A 25,349-nucleotide genomic window follows, 5' to 3' on the forward strand; every position below is an offset into this window, starting at 1 on the left:
AACTAGATGCGGCAATGTCCGACGCATGTTGAACTTTTAAAGGAAAGTTCAGCAATGATTCGGCAAACGTCTGCGCACGCGCGAGAACGCGGCGGGGCCATGGATTGCAAATGGACGTCGTGCGGTTACCATTGTACAGTGTAGTACAACCAGCGGTTACGGCAAGGTGCTGAGTACGCGTCATGGTAAATGTGTGTGTGTCAGCCTTTGCGAGTGTCGTTGTCTAATATTTTCTGCCTCAAGAACTGAAGATTGACCAAGAATTGATGCAGTCAACTGCGCATATGACAAATGATACGGTATATTTTGGATAACGTGGGTCAAGTATTTAAAGCACTGCTCGCTATTATAGCAATCTTGTTTTCGGCTCACAAGTAGTTTGTGCCCTTTATGCTCTTGTATCTCGCGCATGAGTAGCCTGGGTGACGATAAGTGTATCAGGTATACATATATATATATGTACTTTCATCTTCCTTTCCCAATACAGTTGTGAGCCTGTCGGGGATCGAAAATTGTAACTTCTTTCCGTTCCTTCCGAATGAAGCTGCTGCAATCTGATTTTTTTTAGACACTCTCGAACTAGGAAGTATTGTCTAAATTCTAAGCGACGAGGATCCGAGCAAGAGGAGAGTTTTTGTCTTCCCTCCTTTTGAACTGTTTGGTAACGCTGTGAGATTTGTGAGTTGAGGAGGAAAGGTAAGAAAGAAGTTGACAAATCGTTTCATGGCCCCTTAAACATTATGATCTGCCAAAACAACTGCGCCCCAAAATATTATGAAAATAAACCTGTGCAAGTGGCACTGTTCCTTGGCGGCGTTAGAAAAAGAGTGAAGTTAAGGTTTGCCGTTCTGACACCTCCACGGGATCCTTTACTACCGTTTATTCAAATACAGACCGGCATTTTTTTTTCTCTACGCAGGTTTTTAACATTAGAGATCAACCTATCATTAAGACAAAAAAAGGAAAAAGTAGATGGGCAAAACACAGGCGCTCAAAGGTAACAACGGAGCGTCTTCCTCCCTTCTACTGACGCGCCCCCAAGCGGACACAAGAAAAAGGTTTTTTTATTTTTTTTTTATTGATGGGGTAAAAGAGAAACCAGAGAAATTCGCCGGGAGGTATCTCCTGACTGGCTACTCTGGTAAGGGTGGGGAAGAGAGGTAAAAAGATGTGAAGAAAGTTAATGGCACACACAAAAATAGCAAAAAAGAAAAGCAACATAAACTTATTTTACATTAAAGTTTCTCGAAGAGACCAGTCGCGGTCAGGAATCGCAAAAGGACTTTGTCGCAACTACTAGGTAGCTTGGAACATTTCTCAGTCAGGCCGACGAAAGAATTGGTCAGTTACGGCGTTTTTCTTTCTAATTCATCGCATTGAAACGGTGCTAAAACGGCTTCATACGTGTATTTATGTGCACTGTCGGACACTGTTAAGCGGGTTTCACATGCAACGATTTTGGCCCTAAAGCGGCGCGATTTCTGCCGTCGCGGCGCTCGTGCCGCTGAATTGCTGGTGCTGGCTAGAGCGCCGCGACGGCAGAAATCGCGCCGCTCTAGGGCCAAAACCGCTGCAGGTGAACTAGGCTTTAGAGCGAACGCGGCGTCGGCCATTCCAGCATGGGGGATAACCGTGCCAAAAGAACGAAGGACATCTGCAAAATCAAGAGCGGCGGCAAGAACTTTAACACTGGATCAGCACCTGGCAGTGCATGTACGATCAAAATAAATTGAAGACCAGGTAATCTATTCCGATTTTAAATAAGTAAATACCGCTTTATTCTTTCTGCCCTGAGCGAAGCTGCTTGTTCTATGTTCAAAATATCACCCGCGCAATCGATATCTTAGAGAACAAGTGCGCGATAAAAGCTGCCCGGCAGAGAAAACAATACGAAGAGACACCTTTCATAGCCCACGAACTATATTCTCTACGTTCTGAAGGTTTTTATCCGCTCATGCACGACGGGATCATTTTCATATAGTGACAGGACTGGCATATTGAACACATTCTATATTTGTTTCGAAGTTGACGCAGAAAAATGCGCCAACAAAAGCAATTACACTTTTACAGTGTTAGTCAAGGTACATGCTATTCGGTACGACCCAAATAACCAAAGTGTTCCGTGTTATTTTCCGGCGAAGAGACAAAATGCACGCGCGTTTTCCCATAGGAATGCACAGGGGCACCGCAGAAGGAGACTGGTTGCTGTCTGCTTCAATTTGCGACACGAAAGTCGCATAGACACTAGCGCCTCTTGAACCTCTAGCGTACATTATAATAACTCTATGGATCGACGTGATAGAGGTCAATGATGAAAGCGCTGAGAGTACGAGACAATGTACGAGTGCATGCCATCAGTCCGATAGTACAAAACCATACTGGTAAGAAAACAAGCTATCAAGTTTTGAAAAAGAAAAAAAAATTAGTACGCTCGCAGAAATTAGGACGTGTAGCATACGACACGCCCGATCGCATTGCTAAAGGTTCAGACACCGAGGTCGTCGAATCATCGGATACTTTCCAGGCTCAAGATGTTTGCCGTCTAAAGAATACGAACTGGTGAGTATACCAAGTACAAGTAAACGTCGAGCATAAAGTATGTGTTTTTCTACAACATGAGCAGAACTCAACGTTGGCAGAACTTGTTTGCTAGGTTCACTGACTCCTCTTCTACCGTTACAGCAACATTAGGCGATGAAAAACAAATAAAGGAAACCTTGTATGCTTGTATTGCTCGCGTAAGGGCGGAGAATAACAAAAATATAAAAAAAAATATATTACACGCAATCGCGGTAAGCACGAGGAGAGATACAACTCACATGACTTCCGGTGATGCCTCCCTTCTGACCGTCCCGACCTCTTCCGGTACATTGTTACGTCACAGTGCATTTGCGGGCACTTTGAATTGGCTTCGTATTTCTATTTTTATAAAAAAAGAAGCTACGCGACTCTAATGTGAAACCATCCTTTGGTGATATCCTAGTACACCATTTTAACGCCTAGCATGAACATTTTTTTTTCTGGCCGGGGGAGGGTGGGGGGGGGGGGGGGGGGGGGGTGTCGGAGGCTTCATAACGGAAGCGGCTTACCTCCTCTTCAGGGGCAATAATCACCAACACACTTAGAAAAAAAAAAAAAAAAGCAATAACTAGGCTTTTTTTTTTTGTCAGAGATAATATTGTAGGCTGTTTGAAGAAACTGGTCATTTGAATTTCGGTGCCTGCAGCGCGTCTCCGACTGGTGTGTTTAGCGTCCTATGCTGCCCATACATCAGAAGTGGTCCCCAAGTGGCAACAAATGACGTCACAGAAGCCAGAGTGTCATGCTGTCGGATGTCGCGATCCTGGCGGTTGGCCGTAGAAATGCTAGCAAAAAGCACGAGGGAACGCGAGTGTCGCTGTCGTCACGGCGTCTCAACTTCCTGCTGTCGCAGCTTTTGTGGACTGTCACAATGGAGAGCGACCTGCAGCAGAACAGGCATCTGCCACATCCACCACAGCTGCTGGGACGCCGCCAGGATTGCGACCGGCGACACTTCTATGATGTCATCAGGCTGAAATCGAGGGACCACGTTTTTGGACGCGGTAAACACAAATGTAAACACAACCTTTTCCAGGCACCATAGGTTGAACCACAGATCTCAATGACATCGAGATCAGTGGTTTGAACACTGATCAGTGGTTTGAACGGTTTGAACCACTGGTTTGAACAAATGACACAGGTAGACAGTGTTGCCAGGTCTACTGATTTTTCAGTAGCTCTACCGATTTTGCAGGCTGTCTGCTGATTCTTTGATAAAAAAAGAAAATCTGATTTTTATAGGTAGAAAAAAATTTTTTAAGGGCATAACAATACGCAGTTTGAAGCGCTGGCTCTCATACTAGCTAGAGCACTATATAGCTCCTACGGAGTAGAGTAATGCAATCCTTTGATCCGCCTGTTTTTCTGATAACATGGCCGACAAAGCAGCTCACCGTGAGTCACGTAGTACTCAGGGTTCCAGGAGGCGGCCAGCCCTATGTGAGAACACACAGAGATCGACGCAACGCGGCAGGTTAAAAAATAAACGCCCAGTTCACACTTTTAGAAGCTCGTCGGTGGTGCAGTTGGTAAAACACTAAACACTTTATAAAAGATTTCATAACATTGGATAGGTGTGAACATTTTGAGAAGTCAATCCACGATTTGTAAAATAGTGGGCGCCGCCTATCGCGCAACGCCGGAAACTTCGACATTTTGGGTGCGACGCTGGAAATTGGTTGGAATACAACTAGGCTCCGCGATGCATGGTTTGGTCTGATGCATGTAGGGCATAAAGCAGGTGCATGCGGTCTGTCCCAAGCGTTGCCCCTACACCCAGATTGAATAGTGTGGGAAATTCCCCAGGAGCGTACAAAATCGACGCACCCGTGACAAAATGCGCGCTGCAGATCCGGCAGTGCTCGTTCGGCTGCCCTGGTGAGCCATCCGTGTTCCTTCTCTTCACGGCAGCTATCCAAGCCTCTCTCATCGCAGGGTGATGCCTGGCCGACGGAAATCTAAAAAAACAACAAAACTTGGCGTTCTCTTTATCGTAAAGGTAAATTGCACAACCATACGCCAGCATGGCGACAAACAAAGTGGCTCGCGAGCTCTCTTCGTCCTTACTTCCCTTCCTCAGTCGCAGCCTAGGAATAACCGGCACGCCCATTTGTTTTCCAACCAAACAGGGGGCGCTAGCAACACGTTGTGCTCGGGCATGCGCAGCAGCTTTTTCTGCAAATCGTGGATTTCCAAGGCAATCGCATTTGAAACAGACGACTTTTTCACGCAGCAGAGATGGATCTTTTGGGGTTGGCCGGAGCGGGTCACGTGAATGGTGGGACGTTTTTTTTCGCGCGTTTTCCGAACAGCGCGAGACCGTCTATGCACGTAACTTTGCCAGCTTAGCTACCGAGCAATCGCCCTCCACTGCGCCGTGTCGTCTGCTGCAATACGCCGTACAACCAATTCTTACGTGGCACAAAGCTTAACGCAAATTATTGTAAAATGTTCCTCGATTACGTCAAAAAGTGTTGTGGTTCCGTACATCCCAAAAATATTTAAGATACCACGATTTTCGCGCGTTCTCCATGCATTTGTGACCGGAGTTGGAACCTCCTGGCGTTCGTGGAGAGATGGCGTTCTAGATTGCGCTACTCCAGAGCCAGAGTTTGGCCAGTTTATGATCTCGCCGCCGTAACGCCCCCCCTTCCGAGTGAGCCAATCAGCCCGCGGCGCAGAGTGAGAGGCGTGAGTGCATGCGCGTGAACTCTCGTCTGCTCCCAGCTGAGCGGGGAGGGCCACCATTTTCATCCATTCGCCCGGCGGAATTCATGGGATCGACATCCAAATTTCGGTTCTTTCCTTTTATTTGGCAGGCTCCGGCCAGAAAATGGTATAGTGTTATTTAAGTTATTTTTTTAAGTTTCTCCACGTTTGAACCCAAACCTTTATTCAGGCGAAAAAGAAACAAGCCCGTAGCGGACGACGCGTAGCCTCAACAGTGCACGGCGCCGACAGCGTTGCGTCAAAATAACAACAGTCTCCTTTTTGCTCCTCTCTTTCTCTCTCGCTCCTTCGGCACTCTCCCTCCCTTACCTTCACTTTTCTCCTCTCCGGCGCCTTCGTCGCTTTGTTGCCACACCCACTGGCCAAACTCTCGCCATAAACGGCCCTGCGCTACTCTGCTTTCAAGGAACTATATAGCGCTCCAATATTAGCCAGCAACCGCATGTAGAATTATTCAAAACGAGACTATATCTATACGTTTTCCTCGATTTATTCAGCTATCCACCCAAAGCCGTAAGAGCCAACGCAGCCCTGTATGCGCGCACTTACAAAACCGACTGGTCTTGCCTGGTTTCGTCCACGTACGATTATGAGCGGCGAGTCTTCAGATAGCGGCAGTCGCACCCCTCCGGCCCCCTCAAGAAAGAAAAATTATATACGAAAGTATAATACAGCGTGGGAAAGTGCTAAAGGTAATCATTTTGCTTTCTGCAAAGGATGTGATGTGCACTTGGCCGCTGGAAAATTCGAATTAGAAGGAAAAACATGCAGCAAGCAAAAAAACAACAAATTTTCATGTCTTAGTATATTATTTATTATGTTTATTATCTCTTAAGGGCGGTCAGGAATGCAAAAAGTTTTTTTTTTTTTAGAATTTATTGACTGTTGGGTGACCTACTGATATGTAGGAGGTCAATCTACTGACTGATGTTTTCCATCTGGCAACACTGCCGGGAGAACACACGCACAAACGTTTTTTTTTTTCATTTATATTTTTGCCTTTTGCTTGAGGTATTGGAACTAATACAATTAATAAATTGCTAAAACTGAAAATCGGTGAATGAAATATTTCAAAATAGGACCAAAGATTCGTTTACCCGCGGGCGTCGGTTTATGACGAGTTCCATCTCCCAACGAAGTTTGAGGATCGCATTGAAGGAAAAAAATTGTAGGGCTCAGGTGAACCTAACCTAAGGTAACGTAACCTAACCAAAAGGATAAACTGAACTGGGTGCTTTTGAGTGCCCAAAACCCGGGGTGACACCAACACTGCGAGCAACATTGGTGGTCGACTGCTTTGTGGCACTGGCTACAGGCACTGCCATATTGCTAGGGTGCATCCAGTACCCCCCCGCTGTTTGACCACTGCCTAAGGTTACCTCTGTCCTGGCTTGCCTGTTAGTGGAAAACCCCACTGGCCACTCCTTCGAGCCGTGTTTTACGATGTTACTGAGGACAGCCAGCGCCTCTGACTCCGTCAGGATGTTCCACGTAATTGGACCTTCGACGAACTCCAGAGGAGACAACGTCAGGAACCTAAGCTCTGGCAGGAACGGCCTCATGGTTGATTGAATCGCTGTGGGGGAAGCTATGCCAGTTTCTGTTCCACAACGTGCAATCGCCCATGCGTAGACACTCTTGATAACATTGTATTCCTTGACGTTCAGCTGCGGGTCCTTAAGTATCCTGAGGACAGTTTCCTTTGACGCGGCGATGAACGCCTTCGACTCCAGGACTTGAAAACCGCTCATATTCAGAAACTTGTTGATAAGGTCGTCGAAGTTTGCGAGGTTGCCGTTCTTTACGACATATTCTAAGACGTCGCAAACGTCGGTTGACTGCATCGAATTTCTGATGAACTTGTGGCAGGCTTCCACGAGCTCCGACTCCATGTACTTCTGGGCGGCTGCTCGTGTGTGCAATGCTTGCTTGACGTTGACAAATGTGGCTTCCTTGCTGTAGAGGTACCTAGAACAAAAGCGAATCAAAGGACGTGATAAGAAGAAACGAAGGTGATGAACTTTATAATGATCTTGCCATATTGCATTTGGGAGGTTTCCAGAACTGCTGGCGGGCAAGCGCAGATCTTGATGGAGATAAGAAATGTTGATGCATACCTATAGACCATCACGTTTACAAACAAGCCCGCGTTTGCCCGCAACGTGTGGGCGTTGCGCTTGCGCAGAACCCACATTGGTGTAAAGGGAAGAGTCTGTGCATGCGCCGACTGCAGCGCCACCGCAGTGATGCGACGTCAGGGTGCCGTGTTCGCTGTGCAGCGTGTAAACTAACGATTTTACAAGGGCAACTGCGGTTTATTTTACATGTTAAGAAAACAATCCAATTCTCTTTAGTAGTGCCTAAAAAGGCCACATGCCAAATATCTCGATTTAAATCTGTCCTTCCTCCGTTTCCCCTGGTACAGCAGGAAGTGCTAGAAGCACGAGCTTGTAGCACTGACAGCTGCCCTTAAAGGGACACTAAAGGGTATTTATGCTCGCCAAGATTTTTAATGCGAGAGCATTAACTGTCCCATGGCGCGGAGCCAGCGGCGACTGTAAGTGCGAAAAACGGCAAATAAATTCCCATTTTCCCATTGGCTGAGCGAAATGGCATACTGTAAAGTTCTATTGGCTGCGACGCGTTATATTTCCAAGGAACGCCTCCCTACAGAGAAGGCCCTCTCCTGGCGCTGCGGCCCGCGCGCCAATAAAAGAGAAAGGGTGGCACGGAAGCGGCCGCCGCTCTCTTGTCTTTCTCGGGTCATGTGTCAGGCGTGGCTGGAGGCAACACCTCCTACAAATAAGGCCTGATCGCTCCGAGTGGTTACGTCACAATGTCAAAGGAAGGAAGGCCATGGCGCAACTACGCGAGAAAATTTCTGCTATCGGCGCATATCGACGTGAAAAAAAAAAGTTTTTTCTCGAGCGGCGCCGTATTGTTCGTGGGCGTTTATCCGACATTAATACACGTTTTAAAAGCGCAGTCTTGTACTATCTATGATATATATAATATAAACGTAATATACACCGAAGTATACGTAAGTACCAAATTCATATTTATGATTATCCCCGTAATCGCGGGACTACGCACAGTCCCGCAGCTCCCCACACTTTTCGAATGAACCGGCTCCGAATTTTCGATGCGAAATCTTCTTCCCTCGTACGGGCTCCAATTCTGGTAAATTTACGTTGTGTGTGAGCTGCTGACTGTCTGCAAAGTAACGCTGAGACATTTCAGAAGGGAAAGGAACCGAAAAAAAAAAATCCAGTTATCGCCGCAGGGAGGGAGCGCACACGAGCAAGATATCGGTCGACAATGTTAAGCCTCTCGTCCCACACTGCTGCTGCTGCTCTCGTGTGCTTGTGCGTGTGTGTGATTCTTTTGATCCTCCTACCCATCATTTTTTTTATCGTCACCGCAGTCTCGGGTATTTTTTTTTTTTTTTTTTTTTGTGTTTGCTTGATATTACGGCATTTACGTGGATTCGTGAAACAAGTCCTGCTACGGTTTGAGTGACGTGTGTGGCAACTAGTCAACGATGACACTGGCCGATGACCTCTCTCTCGACCGAGAGAGACTTCTTGAAGTTCGTGTTCAAATGTTTTCGTGATGGATCTTGTGGGACGTATGGATGCGATCGAAAGGTGAGAAACAACTTATTTACGGGCTTTCTTGGTCATGTAAAACGCCAGTAAAGTGCTGCAGTCGAGTTTTTTTTAATCTCGTGATAGAATAGAATCTTGTTCTTCGTCGTTATCCGTTTTCAATTGCGTCTACATTTGTAAATATGCGTGGTAATATTTTAGTTTTTACTGGAAGGTAAAAAACAAGTTTGTGTAATTATTGAAAGTGCGTTGTTTCTGCTTGTGTGTTTATTTATACTAATGTTATTTTGTTGCCTTTACTGCGTTTATACTAGAATCTTAACTGTATTAAGGTAATAGTATTATTGTATACAAAATAGGTTATATTTTGTTCTTAGGCAGCTCGAGCCCATAGGGAGAAGTAAATTAGTTGACCGTAAATAATAAGTTTAGTACCCCTGCCACACAAAAAGTTAATATATTTTGATTAAATAATACGGGATTTAATCAGCTCGCTGTTTTGACTGATTATACGAGCGTCGCAAGCTGATTTGCCGATCCCATATTGTCATTCGATCGAAATTACATTAATTTTGATTCAGTGACTGCACGCGATAACATCGCTTACATGATCGTAAGTGACACTGTCGAGCCGTGTCCGCGTTGGCTACGTCTGTTTGATTTTTAACTGATCTGTATTGCTGTGTCCAATCACTGCGTGTCTCACCATTTTGTCGGAATATTTCTGTATAAAATATGCATGCATTCCTACAGCAATAATTGCGTGACTCAATATTTTCTACTTAAAACAATCACATATTTCTATAGACGTCTTCTATGCATACCACGTGCCATTTCGTATCGATTATTTAGCGGTGTAATGTTTTGCCCGTGTAATAAAATGTTCCTATGATTCGTTGCAATGTGCAGCTTTCATTTTAGCTAACAAGACACGCGTATGTGACAGAAAGTGCGTTACGACGGTCGATCCACGCGCATTGCCTTCGCTTCGACGCGCGCCCTTGATGGCCTTCCTTTGCGACGTCACGAGAAGAGCGCTACGGCCTTCTTCTCTAGGAGGTGTTGCTGGAGGCCGGAGGAGGAGCAGGAAATTGCCGCTCCCTTTCTCTGTGCACTACTGTGTCAGGTGTTCTACTCTCTCTTTTCAGCCATGTCGCGCTGCCCGGCCGGCCTTTGCGGAAGACAGTGGGACGCGCAGCTTGTAGGAATACTGCGCTGCGTGTAGGACTGCTTTTGCATTCGTACACGTAAGCAGTCTTAAAGGGGCCCTGCAATCATATTTAAGCGTCCACCTTTTTTGCGGTTTCCACGTCTCTTGGGGTTCGGGCAAGCCAGCGGGCACGGAGAGGGTAACTAAATATCAGTACGTTATATTTTAACCCGACTATACACCAACTCAACTCTCCTACGTCACGCCGCGGTGGTGGCGCGCCGGACGCACTTCCGGTCTGGGGCGGTGGGCAGAAGTCGCCGTGCCAGACATGCATTCCTGTGTTCCTTGGAAGATACGAGACAAAAAACCTGCCTTATCGTCAAAATGCTGCGACGGGGGCTGTACCAAGAAACTCTGGAAAGGTTTGAAGATCAGTTTTCATGTGTTTCTCCCCCTCCGTTCGTCCGAGAATGTGGATAGTAGCCGTGAAAAGGGCAAACCAGACGCTGTCGAACTACGATTGCGTGTGCGGACAACACTTTGTGGTCGCCAGATGTATTTGCTTTGTTCCAACATAAACGAGAGAAAACCGCCAAGTTGTCCGGACCACCCACGGGTTCAGTGCGTCTTCAAGTTCACACGGCCGCCTGATCGTTCGAACTTTCGTCTGCTCTTTCAAACTTGTCTGCATTTTGTCGTCTGCTCGTTCAAACAAAAGCGGCCCGTCGACCAAACTTTGACCCGGTGATTGCAATAAGAAGTAATTGCAGGCCTCAAAAGACTTAAGTAGGCTCAATGTAAACAGTAGATACAAGATGTTGATCATTGGTACCGGTGGCCATCACCGACTTGTTAGGCTTGGTCTGTTCCCGCTTCCGATTTTCAGTATCGACGTCGATCATCGCCGTTACCTTCTAAACTTTTGCAGCACGAGCGACGTCCCGACCGAAAATAGCTAGAAGAATCTCATGGTTTTGGCGTCCATTCTGCGGGGTTCATGCGAATGAATCGCCGCACATCAAATTATTTACGGAAAGTTTAGCGGCATAACGAGCCTTGGTAATTTCGCTCAGGCGATTCAAGTGGTAAGACGTTTCGATGAGGACGTAAAATCAACAATTCCAACGCGAAAAAGAGTATGCAGACTTACACAGACGCCGAGAACGTGACATTCGAATGGTTTGTTGACGCGGGACGCGGTGCTTCTTGCCCGCACTCTATTGCGTATCCGTTCGAACTGTCGTCTGCTAGCTCTTTCAAACTTGGCTGCTTTTTGTCGTCAGCTCGTTAAACGACAGCGGCCCGTAAACCAAACGTTGACCAGGTAAGAACTAAGTGCAGGCCTCAAAACACTTTTGAAGGTTGGTTGGGGTGAGTAGGCTAAGTGTAAACAGATACAGGAAGGTGTTGATCGTTACCAGTGGCCATCACCGACTTGTAATGCCCAATTCTACTTGCTGTTTTCAGTATCGACGTCCACCATCGCAGCTACGGTCCACGCTTTTGCAGTCCGAGCGACGTCGCGACTGAAAATAGCGAGCAGAATCTCATCGTGGGAGTCGGGCTTTAGCGCCCATTCTGCGGCGTCCACGTGAAATGAATCGCCGCACGTCACATTATTCACGCAACGTTTTGCCTCGTTAGTTTTTCTGAAGCCGCTCAAGTAGTCGGACATTGTTGGGAGGACGTAGAATCAACAATTCCAACGCGAAAAAGAGCACAAGGACTCCCACCGACGCCGACAACAACGCAATTCAATGGTTTGTTTATGGGCGACGGCGGGCTTCTTGCCCACCATCCACCGCGCATGCGCGGCGCCGGTGGCGTCCGCTAGGGTCGCTCCGGTTTGTTTGTAAACATGAGTTGGTGTATAGGCGTAGACTTTGGGGGGTCATCGGGGCTCGTGCCCCCCCCCCCCCCCCCGGCCCGGTCCGATATCCTTACCGAGACGATGTTTACGTGCCATGTAACGATCTTCTATACTCCGTTTCACCTTATGTTGTACCGCAGCGAAGGCTAGAAGCGCGAGCTCACAGCGTTGGCAGATGCCCTTAGTGCACGAGAGCTTTTGCCACCGAGATGTGCCCTAGAGCAAGGAGCTCGCGCTTGTAGCCTTTGCTGCGGTACAACACAAGGTGAAACAGAGTATAGTAGTGACAGGTAAACAAAATAATGCCCACGTTTTCGAAAACCGGAGACGACGGACGAAGAAGGGGACAACACACAAAACGTCTCAACGATTGAGACGTCTTGTGCGTTGTCCCCGTCTTCGTCCGTCGTGTCCGGTTTTCGAAAATGTGTAACATCAACCAGCTCGCCTGCCTACTTACTTTATCTTCAATAACGCCCACGTTGCCTTTATTGACAGAATACTTGGGAAATGGAATCCCAGCGTGCTTTCGTTAGCTTCAATCTCCAGTTCTGGAGAAAAGGTAACGCGCAACAGCACCCTTCCTCTCCTCCCTCCCTCCCCCCCTCTCCTCCCTCCCTCCTTCCCTCCTTCGCAGCGTTCGCTCTGCTAAAGTGGAAAAGGGTGGGAGGATCTTCCACCTTCTCCCATCGGAAAAGAACCCAAATCGGTCAACGCTCTCTTGACGCGGCGTACGCCATCTGTCGGCAACACTTCTCTCTACGCGCGCATCTTCTGCGAAGTGGAGACTTAGATTACCCAGAACAAGTTTGTTTATTGTTCTTTTGAACGAAGTAAGTTCATTCCTCGATTTTTTCAATGTAAACTTCCACCGGCAGCTTGCACCTGTGTAGTAAATCGCAGCACGATACATTGAGAAACCGATTTTCGCGGGCTGCTTAAAGTGCCTTAAAAGCGTTAGTTTACACGCTGTGGGTCATGAAATCGGGACTAGCTCATCGCGCTCCCGCAAAGCTCTCCACTTTTTGCACTCTAGCAGAGCAAACGCTGGAAAGAAGGGACGAAGAGGAACTCTCATCCCCTCCAGCGTTGTGGAAAGAGTGGACGAGGGCGTTGTGGAAGAGCTTGTCCAACGGCCTATGCGCGGAGAAGCTGAGGGAGTGGAGACACGAGCGCACGGGGACCTCGGAACGCAGAGTTTTCGTAGACCTAAAGTCAGAAGCCCTTATCTGCCCTGCACTCGTCGAACGCGTTAGAACGCGAAAGCCAAACACCGCGGACGCCTGCGTTCTAATGTGTTCAATCGGTGCAGTGGAGATAAAGGCGCTAGCTTTAGGGCTACCCACTAATCACTCCCACCAGAGCTCGGCGTTTCGATGCCTCTGCAAGCTCTCATCACCTCCTTCCCTCAGTTTCTCGGTGCATAGGATTCCTGTTTTCGGAGTTTATTTCTTCCAAAACTAGGAGGGTTTCTTTTTTTTTTTTTTTTTTTTAGTTTTTACTGCAGTGAAACATTAATGTTTATCTGAATTTCTTTCGTTTAAATTATAAGTTTTCCGAAATTCGGAGCTTCATTTTGCTCCATCCCCAATTTCCCCACATTCAAACAAAACAGAAAATATCTGTACTTCCAGTGTCTTTGAAACTTGCAAACAACAGTTCCCTCACTAGACATCCTTCAATATAAATAGAAATGCTGACAAGTCTCAAAAGTTACCGGCCATTCCAATATCGTAAAAATAAAGATTCTATAAATTGACAGGACAAACAGTTTATCATGATGACCAATGCAATCCTCACGGCTCAGCAAGGGCAGTAAGTAGAAGTGAGCAAAGACCGGGGAATTTTATCCTAAAAGCGGCGAAAGGCGCTAGAGAGGCACTAACGGTAAACAGATCTGTGGCTAGCCCATATGACCTGGCACACGAGTATATACGTGAAGAGGCACTAACGGTAAACAGATCTGTGGCTAGCCCATATGACCTGGCACACGAGTATATACGTGAAGAAATGATACATGCATGTAGATACATATGTGTGAGGATTAAGCTATTATGATTGTTAGCATTAAGAGTATTGTCGTTTACTTGAGGAAAGCAGAAAATCCATCCGGATGCAAGTCGGTGACGCGAACTTGGTTCTTCTCGGGCAGACTTCCGTAGAACATGGTTTCGAAGACCTCGTTGCGCATGGCAAGAACCATCTTGTGGGCCTTGAAGCTCTTGGGTGGGTCGGAGCCATGCTCCACCAGGAACTCAACGTCGGCGTGCCTGCCCTCCGTGAAGAAACAAATGTCGTCTCTCCTTGGTGCTGCGACATTGACTGGCTTCGCCATCTGAAACGACATTGTGCAGCCACGTACGAGTTACAAATGCGCCTGCAGCCCATTCCACATCCTCCACCAGCCAGTGTTCCTTTGCAATGAGCAATTAATTGGCTACCGAGGCGCACGTTTCGCTGACGTGAGTGGGAACCGGTGCGTATACTGCTCACCCGCAAGGACAAGACAGGCCAAACGCGGACAAAGCACATCTTAATCTGAGCAGGCGAGGCAATCGAGTGATCCTCCCTCGCAGGTCCTGGGCAGCGCCGCGTTTTTTCTTCCACAGGCGTATACATGTCACGTAACACGCCACGGATACAGCGGGCTAGAGGTGCTAAAGTAACTCTAACCTTCTCTAGCAAAAATCTGTTTCTCAAGCTATGGAGCTAAGATTTACTAGAGAGGTGCGGTTAAAGGTCCCTGCAATCATATCTAAGGGTGTAACTTTTTTGCCATTTCCACGTCTCTTGGGGTTCCGGCAAGCCAGTGGGCACAGAGAGAGAGCAACTAAATATCGGTTTGTCATATTTTAACCGGACGACGCGGAAACCTCCTCCACCTACGGGGTCGACCCGCAGTGCCGTAAGCGCGCGATATGTGACGCCTTTGGTCCTGTCGTTACTACTGGTCAGAGCCGCTAAAAGCTTTTTTTTAGTCGAAATACAAAATATAATTGTCGCAAACCGTTTCAATTATCTATGAAAGTAGTTTTTGTTCAGTATTTTAGATCAGAAAAGAAACAAATGCAGTTTTTAAAGTACGGAAACGAGAAACGACTCGTCGACATACCCGCCACCAAGCGGCGGAAAAAACAGCGCATACTAGAAAGGGATACTGGGATGAGGCACGCACGAGCAACAAGCATAGAAAGGCCCCGGATGTATGCGGTGGCGCTGCGGTCGTATACCGGCTCGAGGATCTGACCGGTTCCGAGCCTTCCGAAGGCCTTCGGCGCAGATGTGGCTGCCGATTTTGCCATTTGGCGGTATGGCAGCGCGAAGGGGCTCCCGTTCTGAACTGATCCTTCCCTGTGTTTGCGGTCATTTGAGGCCAATGAAGTGTTATGCCGAATTAGTCTTTAATTGCGCAGCAAATGCAATGCGAGCCGCCCTGGCCACCCGCTTCATTCAACCTACCCAATGCTTTAGTGGTGCCCTCTCGAGCCGTCGACAGGGAGTGCGGCTGCCGTGAGAGCTCAATGAGCTCACTACCCCTCCTTTAGTTCACTGCCACTCAAGCAAAGACCTAGGACGTCATGAAGGAGGCTATTTTATGTTTGTTTTTGTAAGTTTAATTTGCCTATACCTTTGAAAATAAAGCGAAATTCGAGAAAAGAGAAGTTTCATTAAGTTACTACGTTCAGTGCGCTCAGGTTCGGTGCAAATTGAAAACAAGTCGAGAAGTTGTTGCAGGGCGTTAAGCAACAAAAGAACTGCAAAGGTTAGAAGGGAGCATGACGCTGCAAGAATGCTCCACGAAGGTGCGCGCAGAAGCAGCTTGCTCCTGCTGCGAGCAGCGAGCTTCCTCGCATAGCTCATGCTGAGCCAATGAAAGTGGTTGTGATAGAACTTCCAGCGCACCACCGGCGTAGCGTCGGAGCTTGGGTTGTGCATGGCGGGGGTGAAACACATCGGAGTAGGATGCACACCCTCGCAGCACCCTACTCTCCTCCAACACGCAGTTTTATCAGTTTCAAAAGGCATCCAGGAGGCGCAGCATATGTATTGACGGCCTAATTTACGATGGTCACGAGATCCGCTGTTCGCATTTCATTCGAACCCGATAGTATGGCGCGGCTCCAAAGATTAGATTAAGCAGAATCAGTGTGAGGTAAGCGGATTGTCTGAGTGTTAACAAAAAATTGAAATTGAATTGAGATAATAACATCAAAGATGAGGTGCTTCCATTGGAAGGTTAAAAGGCGCAAACTGAAACGGGATGAAAACAGACACACGTACGACATGGCACTAGTTTCAGCGACGGTGTCACCGCCCTGGCGGCCGGTGGCCAAAAGAGAAGGAGGGGGATAGGTTCGCTGGGCGTTGGCTTCGTGTAAATGTGTTGGCCGCGAACGTAGGCTTATAAACTTCGGCAGCAAGAATATTACGTAGCTCTAATGTTCCGGTATGAGCAACAGAGGTGCCACGATCTGCTACGACTAGCTACGACCACCCGCCGCAGCGATGCAGGCATCGAAGGAGCGCAACCTGTGACCTGTGTATTACGCAGTCAATCGCCGTCGCCCGACGATGATCGTTTGGCATTCAGGGCTTTCCGCCCTGGGTTCTTCGTTTGTACTTGGAACCGAGTATTATTTTCTGTGCTTGTGTATGTGCTCAGTGGCTGAATATGGACCTCATAGAGCAGTTCTTCAGACTCAACAGCGACTCAAAGTTGACGGCGGAGGGGCTTGCAGCAACGCTTTCGGTTGGTGCACGGGTGTGACGACTACACGGATAAATTTTAAGATTGCTGCTAGCAAGGTGGGCCATAGTCGCTTTATGTTGACACGATTTTGAGTGTAAGTACCCCGTGCAAAGGCGAATCTATTGCGTTTCTAATCCGCCTTTGTTTTTGTTGTTGTTTTTAGCACGCACGACCGACTGTTAAGCAAATGCTTCTGTACCGATCACGGAGTGAATGTCTTCGGCCTTACATTGCGGAACGCCCAATAAAAAGTCATATTTGTTCAGCGAGAAAAGTTCCCTTTCGAGTGACTTTCTTTGATTGATAATTTCTCCCGTACTTAAGTGCTTTAATCAACACGATTGATTAAGTTTGCTTCCCTAGTTAGGACATTTTTGTGCCACATGCGGCACTAATGCTTGGCACGATGTATGCCACTGGTGGTATTGTGAATTGGTTTACTTCCAAAGCTAACAGTGTTTCAGGTGGGACCATTCAATTTGCTAAAAATGTGATATGGGAATACGTTGCGCCACGTGACTAGCTTAGTTTCCGCGAATGCCACCAGTCTAGCGCTCCCCGGAGAAAGCCGCACGCGCGTTATAGACAAGCGTGATTAGCACTGTACGTCGAACGAAGTTCCGCCCACCTCTTTTCGTCGATTAACTTTTTTAGCGAACGGCATACCCATATGTGTCAGCGCAGAAATCACATTTGGGCATGATAGTGGGCGACTCCAATGATTAGATTAAGCGGAATCAGTGTGAGGTAAGCGGATTGTCTGAGTGTTAAATAAAAATTGAGTTGAGGTAACATCAAAGATGAGGTGCTTCCATTGAAAGGTTAAAAGGCGCGAACTGAAACAGGACGAAAACAGGCACACGTACGACATGGCGCTTGTCCGTGTCGTACCTACATGTCTTTTTATAGCGAAGCTGTTTATGGCTAGGGTTCCGTGGATTGCTCATGTGCGTCAACAAAAACTCGCACCGTTCTCTCTTTGTCATTCAAAACGCTTGCGTGCCTAGTTTCTTCCGCTTTCCCGGAGTGGCGGTCCCGTTGCGCGTGTCTACTTTCCGCCGGTTCCTCGGTGTGGCGACAGTCGTCCACGCGAATGTATATGAAAAAGAGAAAGACAAGTTGTCATTCTCCATTTTCAAGTTCACTTCTCTCGTCGTAATGGGGAGCGCGTCTACGAAGTCTGCGTACTTTTCGTCACAATGACCACCGATCAAGACAATAATTATGTTCGTACCAAATTTGTTTAGAATTCTGTGTCACGTCTGTGTAGTGTGCTAAACAGCTTCACTGGTCATCCACCTTTAGTGGAATGGCTCATGATTTTTTGTCGTGTTTAAGTTCACACCTTTTAATTTTTGAATGGATATGTACCAACTGCGCCCCAACCAAAGTTTCACTGAGGTACTTCCCCGCGAACTATGTTGCCTGCGAGCAATCGAGCATCTGTCTATTTTGGTCGGTGCCCGCAGTAGAGGTGTTCAGCACTTATATATCGAGAAAGGGCCCTAGACTAAAACGCCGTTCGACGAAACTATACATCGTCGAGGTCACCGCACCTCCCCTTCTCAAACGCCACTCGCAAAGGTAACAGATTGAATTCCGTGTCAAATGAAAGGAACAGTTTCGCACCGCACTCACCCGACATCCGCGAACCCGTGGTTCCGATGAATTCAGTTGCCACGATGTCGCAGCCGCACGCCCGTGGAATCCGAAACTATGTGTAGCCTGCCCTCTCAGGTGTTCGCGACGGGCCCGTCGCCGCTTGCGTAATGTCAGATAAGCGAAAACCCCTCTCTCACCTGCTTTCCCTCCCGCGCCTGGTTTAGTGCCACTTTGGATGTCCGAAGGATGGCGAGATGGATACGGCCCTATCAGCGGCACTGAACAGAGCAGCCAAATGCGATATAGCCATAGAGCGATATAGCTTTGCCAACACTAGAAAGGACTGGAAATGCTGGAAACTTCTCGGAGAACCGATGGGAGCGGCGGCGAAGGCGAAGTCGAACTAACGTGAAAAAACATCAAGGGACTTTAAAGGAGCTGTGCAACGATTTTAACGTTGAAAGAATTGGCATTTTCTGCTTTTGATATTGTTCACTGTGTCACAAATGGCAGAAAACACACCTCCTTTCATCGCAATGTTGCGATTCCGCCGCGTAATAGCGAGGCAAAACTTGGAATATTTCCCGACCTGCAGCCACGAGCGGCGGCCATGAGAAACAAGCGGCGTGACGTCACTTGGGTCGTTGTAAGAAAGATAGCAAGTTGTGCGAATACCTGCTCGATAAAAGGTAACTCTTTTTACAAATCTTGTCGTTCCAACATATATATAAATGCGTCAACACCCTGGTATCATCCACAAAACTTTTATTATACGGAGTTTTAGTGGCGCCATCTATCCTAGGTCCACAAAACCGCGAACAGCCGCCAGAAGCCGGAGGGGGAGGGGGACAGCGCCGGACGGGCAAGGACGGGTGGTCACGCGGTCGGCAGCGGATGAGTTCTCGCTGCTCGCTGATGGCTCTAAAGAGAGAACTTTTCCGGAACTCCGCGCCTACTCTAGTGACGTCACTGTGCACGTGACCCGGAAGACGATGCACGAGTTGAGAGGCGGCGAAAACCTGGATCTTTTTCATTTTTTTAAGTAAAAACTAGGGTATCCAGGCAAAATCTGTTTTCTGTAGTTCACTGCAGAAGTGTCAGGCATCAACTTCCACAATTATTTAAGCAAAGCCCTGAAATTGTTGCACAGCTCCTTTAAGTCGAACCTGAGTCGAACGTCACAGTGGCGCCTCTAGCGGACTCGGAGTCTACGGAAGCAGACGACGCAATGAGCTTTGCGAGCCCCGTTTCGTCACCCCAGCAGCTGAAACAGTTCATTACGGTCAGTCCGCTTGCAGAGCAGAATGCCCTGATCGCAACTGCAACGACAATCAAACAAAAACGCGCGCAGAAACAAAGATAAAGCAGTTTATTTAGAACTCTCAAACGCCACTCGGAGGATAATACGCGTTTAAAGCGCATATGGGAAGCGGGGAAAAAAAAAAAAAAAAAAAAAAGCGTCTAGCTACTCAAATTACGTTGTGAGAGGTTACTGTTGATCCGTTACAAACTGCGTTGTCACAATTTTTTACCTGAATAGGTGATCATTAAAACGTGCGAAAATACGAGAGCAAGCGCACCAGCCATTGGAGCATAACAAAATGAAAAAGTAACGAGAAAAATGACCGTGCAAATACTTTCCGAACTTTGCAGGAAATATGAATTCCCCATCCCAGGCGAAAATAAAACATAAAAAAAATGGGGAACAGTCGTGAACAACGGTGAATAAAACAAAGTTAGCAGACGACACAAAGACACAAGTCAGCCAGCAAAGAACTCCTTCAACGACGACGGTCGTTGTGGTGCTTATGCAAAGAAAAATGGAAAGCAGCTGAAGCTCGGGAATTTCTATATAGGAGCATTGAAAATGAGCAGGTAATGATCGCCGTCGGTGTTGAGTCCACTGCAAACAAAGTGGAAGCAACACGACGAAACTAATCATTAAAGAAAAGAGCTTCACTTTTTTCTTCTTTTAGCTGCTTGTTACACGTACGTTTGTTTGCTTTCGCGGCGTTGGTAGGAACTAAAAAGAAAACAGGGAAAAGAATAACGTAGTCCAGCTCTCACACTGCCCGGTAACGAAGATGCGCACGCTGCAATTCACTACCTGCTGGCACTCTGTGACCTTTTTGGCTTTCGCATTTCTTTTAATTCCCAGCGACTTTGGCAGGTTTGTCGTTTACTCGTTTGACGAAGCAGCTCAAAAGTACATTCAAGTACTTGATGTCCAGCAACCTTAGTCCACCGTATCTTTCTTTCGAGTGCCGATCAGCTGCTCAAGTCCGCCTCCAGCTGAACTCTTGGCTGTTGCAATATATCAGTGCAGTGTGTGTCGAAGGCACAGCTGTTGTTTGATATCGCAACGATATCAAATACTGGGAAGAAAACGACAGAGCGGTGGTGTTTTGTGCCGGGGTGCATGCAGCATCGGATACAACGTGCATGCAAAGAGAAACACTCCTCGCTTTAAACGCCCAGCAACGCCTCTCTGTTTGGAGAATGGGATGGTCCGATTCTAAGAAAAAATTCTACTGAGTCACGCAATTGCATTTCTTTTTTATGGGAAAACTAAAACTGGTGCAGAGAAAAGATAGAAGTCGAAGAAGAATGAGTGACCTGTGTGACATGTGCGAGAAAACAAGTTTCTTAGTGGGATTGTTCATCAATAATGTAAGCAGTTGAAGTTGCACCATATAGCTTGCCAGTCTTGGTGTTTATTTTCAGAGGATGCATGCTCACTAGATGAAACCAATTCAGGCATTTCCTATTCTGTAAGCTCTGACTGAAAATACAAAAGTAAAAAAAACAACTCGAGGTACATTTTAGCCCTTCTTATGAGTTGTGAATGCGAAAGCATGTAAGACGCTCGTCCGCTCCCTTTGACGTCTGCCGCGTACTTTTTGTCGCCGGTCAGCGCGCGTGCTGACCTTGAATCAGCACGCTGATTAGAGTTCCTCGATAACAGCGTGTTGAACGCTCCGTGTTAACGGCGCGCTGATTAGAGTTCCTCGATATGCTCCCGCGAAGGGGGAGCATCTACCATAGGGAGCTACATACAGGAACTCTAGCGCTAATGGACACGTAGCGGCATGGGGTGAGCGGTCGTGGAAACTGACGAGCACGGCGGCCAATGGGAGCCCCGTCGACGCGCGCCAGCCAATGGAACCGAAGGATCGAGGAAACTAGATGCGGCAATGTCCGACACATATTGAACTTTTAAAGGAAAGTTCAGCAAAGATTCGGCAAACGTCTGCGCACGCGCGAGAACGCGACGGGGCCATGGATTGCAAATGGACGTCGTGCGGTTACCATTGTACAGTGTAGTACAACCAGCGGTTACGGCAAGGTGCTGAGTAGGCGTCATGGTAAATGTGTGTGTGTGTCAGCCTTTGTGAGTGTCGTTGTCTAATATTTTCTGCCTCAAGAACTGAAGATTGACCAAGAATTGATGCAGTCGACTGCGCATATGACAAATGATACGGTATATCTTGGATGACGTGGGTCAAGTATCTAAAGCACTGCTCGCTATTATAGCAATCGTGTTTCCGGCTCACAAGTAGTTTGTTCCAAAGGAAAATAATATTGCGTTTTGATTTGCATTATTTTGCGATTTTTATATATCAGCACAAAACCAAACACAGAACGTTCATGCTCGATGTTCCACATCCGACATGCCTAAAGCGCGAAACACATGTACGACGAAACCGTCCGATCCGACGTCCGTCCGCGCAATACGACGGTCGGAGGCGAGGGTTTTCGTAGCATCGGAGAGCGTTGAAAACCCTCGCCTCCGACCGTCGTATTGCGCGGTCGGACGTCGGATCGGACGGTTTCGTCGTACACGTGTTTCGTGCTTTACTCTTCGCATCTTCCTAAACGTCTGCGTGTGTCCTAATGTCAAAACCCGGCATTTTAAAAAAGTAAAAAAAAAAAAAAAAAAGACTGCGAATATGGGACAGGCACTTTCATGCAAAGCTGAAGCGACTCAAATAGGAAAACATGCATATTTACAATAACATTGTTCTCTCTTCTGGTGGAGGCTCCAGCAGCCGTTCCATTCATTTTCGCACACGAAACGGTGACTGCATTACTGCATTCTATTGTATATTTCATGCATAACTTAAAGTTGTAGAGTGTGAAGATTTTCATGACATTCAGATTGCGAAAAAGGGGTTCTGTGTGAAAGTCATAGCCGACATCGCAAATTATTTTTACAGCTTTTTTTTTTGCAAGAGATGCATTTTTTGAAGGTTCAGTCCCTGTGGTCGTCCCCCAAATCAAATGACAATAGTTTAAATGGGAACAAAATAATGACTGGTACAGAAGTAGGGTAACACTGAATGGAAGAATATAAGAATGCCGATACATTAAACCTACCACGTGACTTAGTTTTGATGTGATGTGGTCGACGTGAACGTCCCAAGACATATGTTCGGAAAAATACACCCCTATTAACTCTCAACGTCTCAAACAGTACGTGGCTTGGGGGTCTACACTTTGCGTTCTAGCCGTCTTCTGGAACAGAGCTTGTTCCAGAACTTGCAGGAGCGTCAAAAACAAGAAGAGGGCTGTTCACCTTCATACCGCTCACGGGTGTACACACTTGCAGCCTTGCGCTGATGAGGTCTCAAAACCGAAACTCACGCATCATGGCGGTGGCCACTACTACCCAACGTCGTTGTCGCACCACCTCTGCAAGAAAGTCGCTGTAAATTGCCAGTAAACACACAAAAAGGGCACCGATACAGTTATCTTGTAGAGTATTACCTTATTTAGTAATAACTGTGTCAATATGCATTCAAAAAATAAACCTAAAACATGTTTGCCCCCCCCCCCCCCCCTCCAAAAAAAAAGAAAAATCCGCGCCAAGAAAAAAAGTTTTGGGTGTCTGTGGTAGTCAAGGTTGGTCTCGTGCAGCTGTCTGTCGGGAGAACAGCGAACTTTGACTTCACTCTGGATCCAACGCCGCGAAGGAGCAGTGCCACTTGCACAAGTGTAGGTTTTCGTCGTATTTCGGAGGGGGGGGGGGGGGGGGGGGGTGTTTTGGCAGTTTGGATAATATTAAAGGGGCTATGAACCGATTTATCAACATTTTTTTTTAGCTTTCCTCCTCAACTCAGAAGTTTCGCAACGTTACCAAACAGTTCAAGAGGAAGGAAGGGAGAAACTCTCCTCTTGCTCGGACCCTCGTTCGTGTACCCGGACGTCGCCATTCTCCCCCTAGAAGATTAGCCCGTCGCACAGGATTTAGACACGACTTTCCAGTTAGAGAGTGTCTAAAAAAATCAGATTGCACGAACTCCATTTGGAGGGACGGAAACGAAGTCAAAATTTGCGATCCCCGAGAAGCAGGAGTTTCCTCCTCGGCCACTTTAGTGTTACATATCTTAAAGAACAAAGGTTCGACGAATTCAATAAATTTGCCCTTGATAAAGCTTACGATTCACGTTTCTTACAGTTACCGGCAGCCATTGTTGTGCAAACGCGGGAGCCACGCGTCACGAGCATGTGCTGGGACGCCACAAGCCTGGTGACAGAGCCATAGAGTGCCCGGCCGCAGATTTAGAGCGCGAGGATCTGGTAGTACAGAGCATTTTTCGGGGAGCCTGTTGTCGGCGCACAACTTTTGCAGCGGCGAGGACCCGAAACATGGTTTTCAAACCCGACGAGAAATGAAGCGGTAGCCCGAGGAATGCGAGAAGCACGAGCGGACATTGCATCGCTCGGGACAATTATGTTTCGGCATCTCATCGCAGCGGGGCGCCCGATACATGGCCCTTGTAGGGTGCCTGCATGTCTGTCTGTCTCAGGGTGAAGACATCCATTGTTGCACTGAATGTGCCAGCCCGTGACGCTCTCGCGCACTCGGTGCATGTCTTGGGCGGTAAAATGGCGTCTATGCATTAGCCAAAGCTACGCGCTCGAGCTGAGTGACACCGGATTGCGCGCACTTCAAAAGGCATGAAAAATACAATTAAGCGGAAAAATGGCTGAGATGTCACCACTCAAGCAAAAGCGCGTGTGTATGAAGGCACTCTAGGCCCTTGTAAAGCCCCCTGATAAAAGCGTTTTTTTACAAGTACCGCCAACCATTGTTGTGGAAGCGCGCGAGACACGTGCCATGAGCGGGTGCTCCGCCGCCATTTGCTTCCAAGGCCCGCTCATTTCAGTGCTGCGCCGCCATTTGCTTCCAAGGGCCGCTCGAGACATGGGCCTCGTGCACTCGCGCATTTGACGCTACTTGCAAGACAAGCGCAGACACATCGAGGGGCTTTAGGCCCTTGTGTGCCACTCTACCTTTTCATTTTCGGCGACCGCGTCTCGTAGCGATCTGCCAGGCTTTGTTAGTATAAAGGAGGCTATAGATGCTTCGCAGCAGCTGTGCATAAACGCCGCCATAACTGACCTTCAGTTTTGTTTCCTCTTATTTCGTTTATTTTAATTCATCATTACCATAGCAGGCCAGGTTATTGCCATATTAGACTCAACGGTGTCCTTTTCCAAAGCATCGGCCTTTGTAGAGGATCGTCAAGTACCGTTTCAGTTGCTCGGCATCTCGGTAAGGCAAGAGAAGGTCAGCAATGGCGGCTGTAATTTGGCGCGTGTGTAAAGCGTCTATAGCTACCATACTATAGCCATTCACGTCCAATGGCCGCCCACTTCAGTGCCGAGTTGCCATTTGCTTGCAAGGGCCGTACGAGGTACTGGCGCACTTGCGAGACGACCGCAAGCGTATGAGGGTAGTAAGCGAAGCGTACATTTTATCAAGAGGGTTTAGGTGAGGACGTTTACGCCTTGCAAGTTCGTCTGTTCGTTGCACAGCTCTTGTCTACTCATACCTAATCCAATGTCGGCGCGCCCTTGACTGCCTCCTCCCCACTCCCCCCTCATTTCCCTCTACAACGTCTAGATACCCCCTGTGTTCCCTGCGTTGCCCTTTAATTGACATGCCCCTTCTTGAATTTCTCGACGCAAAAGACGGATTTGGGAACACATGCTTGCCCTATAGTGCATTATTAAGGCGAAATCCTTACTTGTCCCATTGAGGGAAGAAGT

The 25,349-nt window shown here is 47.6% G+C and overlaps 2 protein-coding genes across 3 annotated transcripts in view; both read right to left on the reverse strand.

Annotated features, from left to right (window-relative positions):
* The window catches only part of LOC120849924 (BTB/POZ domain-containing protein 6-like), a 31,853-nt gene extending 13,232 nt beyond the window's left edge, over window positions 1-18,621 (reverse strand). The window contains exon 1 of the mRNA XM_040222222.3: window positions 18,509-18,621. The gene's annotated coding sequence lies outside the window, so the exon portion shown is untranslated. The remainder of the gene's footprint in view (window positions 1-18,508) is intronic.
* LOC115332245 (BTB/POZ domain-containing protein 6-like) lies at window positions 6,101-18,509 on the reverse strand. Of its 2 annotated transcripts, XM_042286157.1 has the most exons (3): window positions 18,330-18,509; window positions 14,029-14,276; window positions 6,101-7,278 (listed from the first exon to the last, which is right to left on the reverse strand). In XM_042286157.1, the coding sequence occupies exons 2-3, from the start codon at window positions 14,274-14,276 to the stop codon at window positions 6,516-6,518; spliced, it is 1,011 nt and encodes a 336-aa protein (XP_042142091.1). In that variant the 5' UTR covers window positions 18,330-18,509; the 3' UTR covers window positions 6,101-6,515. The 2 variants fall into 2 exon arrangements, with proteins under 2 accessions (XP_042142091.1, XP_042142090.1); XM_042286156.1 differs by lacking the exon at window positions 18,330-18,509 and having other exon boundaries at window positions 14,029-14,288.
* Window positions 18,622-25,349: the final 6,728 nt, after the last annotated feature.

The sequence above is a fragment of the Ixodes scapularis genome, unplaced genomic scaffold, assembly GCF_016920785.2.
Source record: "Ixodes scapularis isolate PalLabHiFi unplaced genomic scaffold, ASM1692078v2 PGA_scaffold6__148_contigs__length_123643588, whole genome shotgun sequence".
Taxonomy (NCBI): domain Eukaryota; kingdom Metazoa; phylum Arthropoda; class Arachnida; order Ixodida; family Ixodidae; genus Ixodes; species Ixodes scapularis.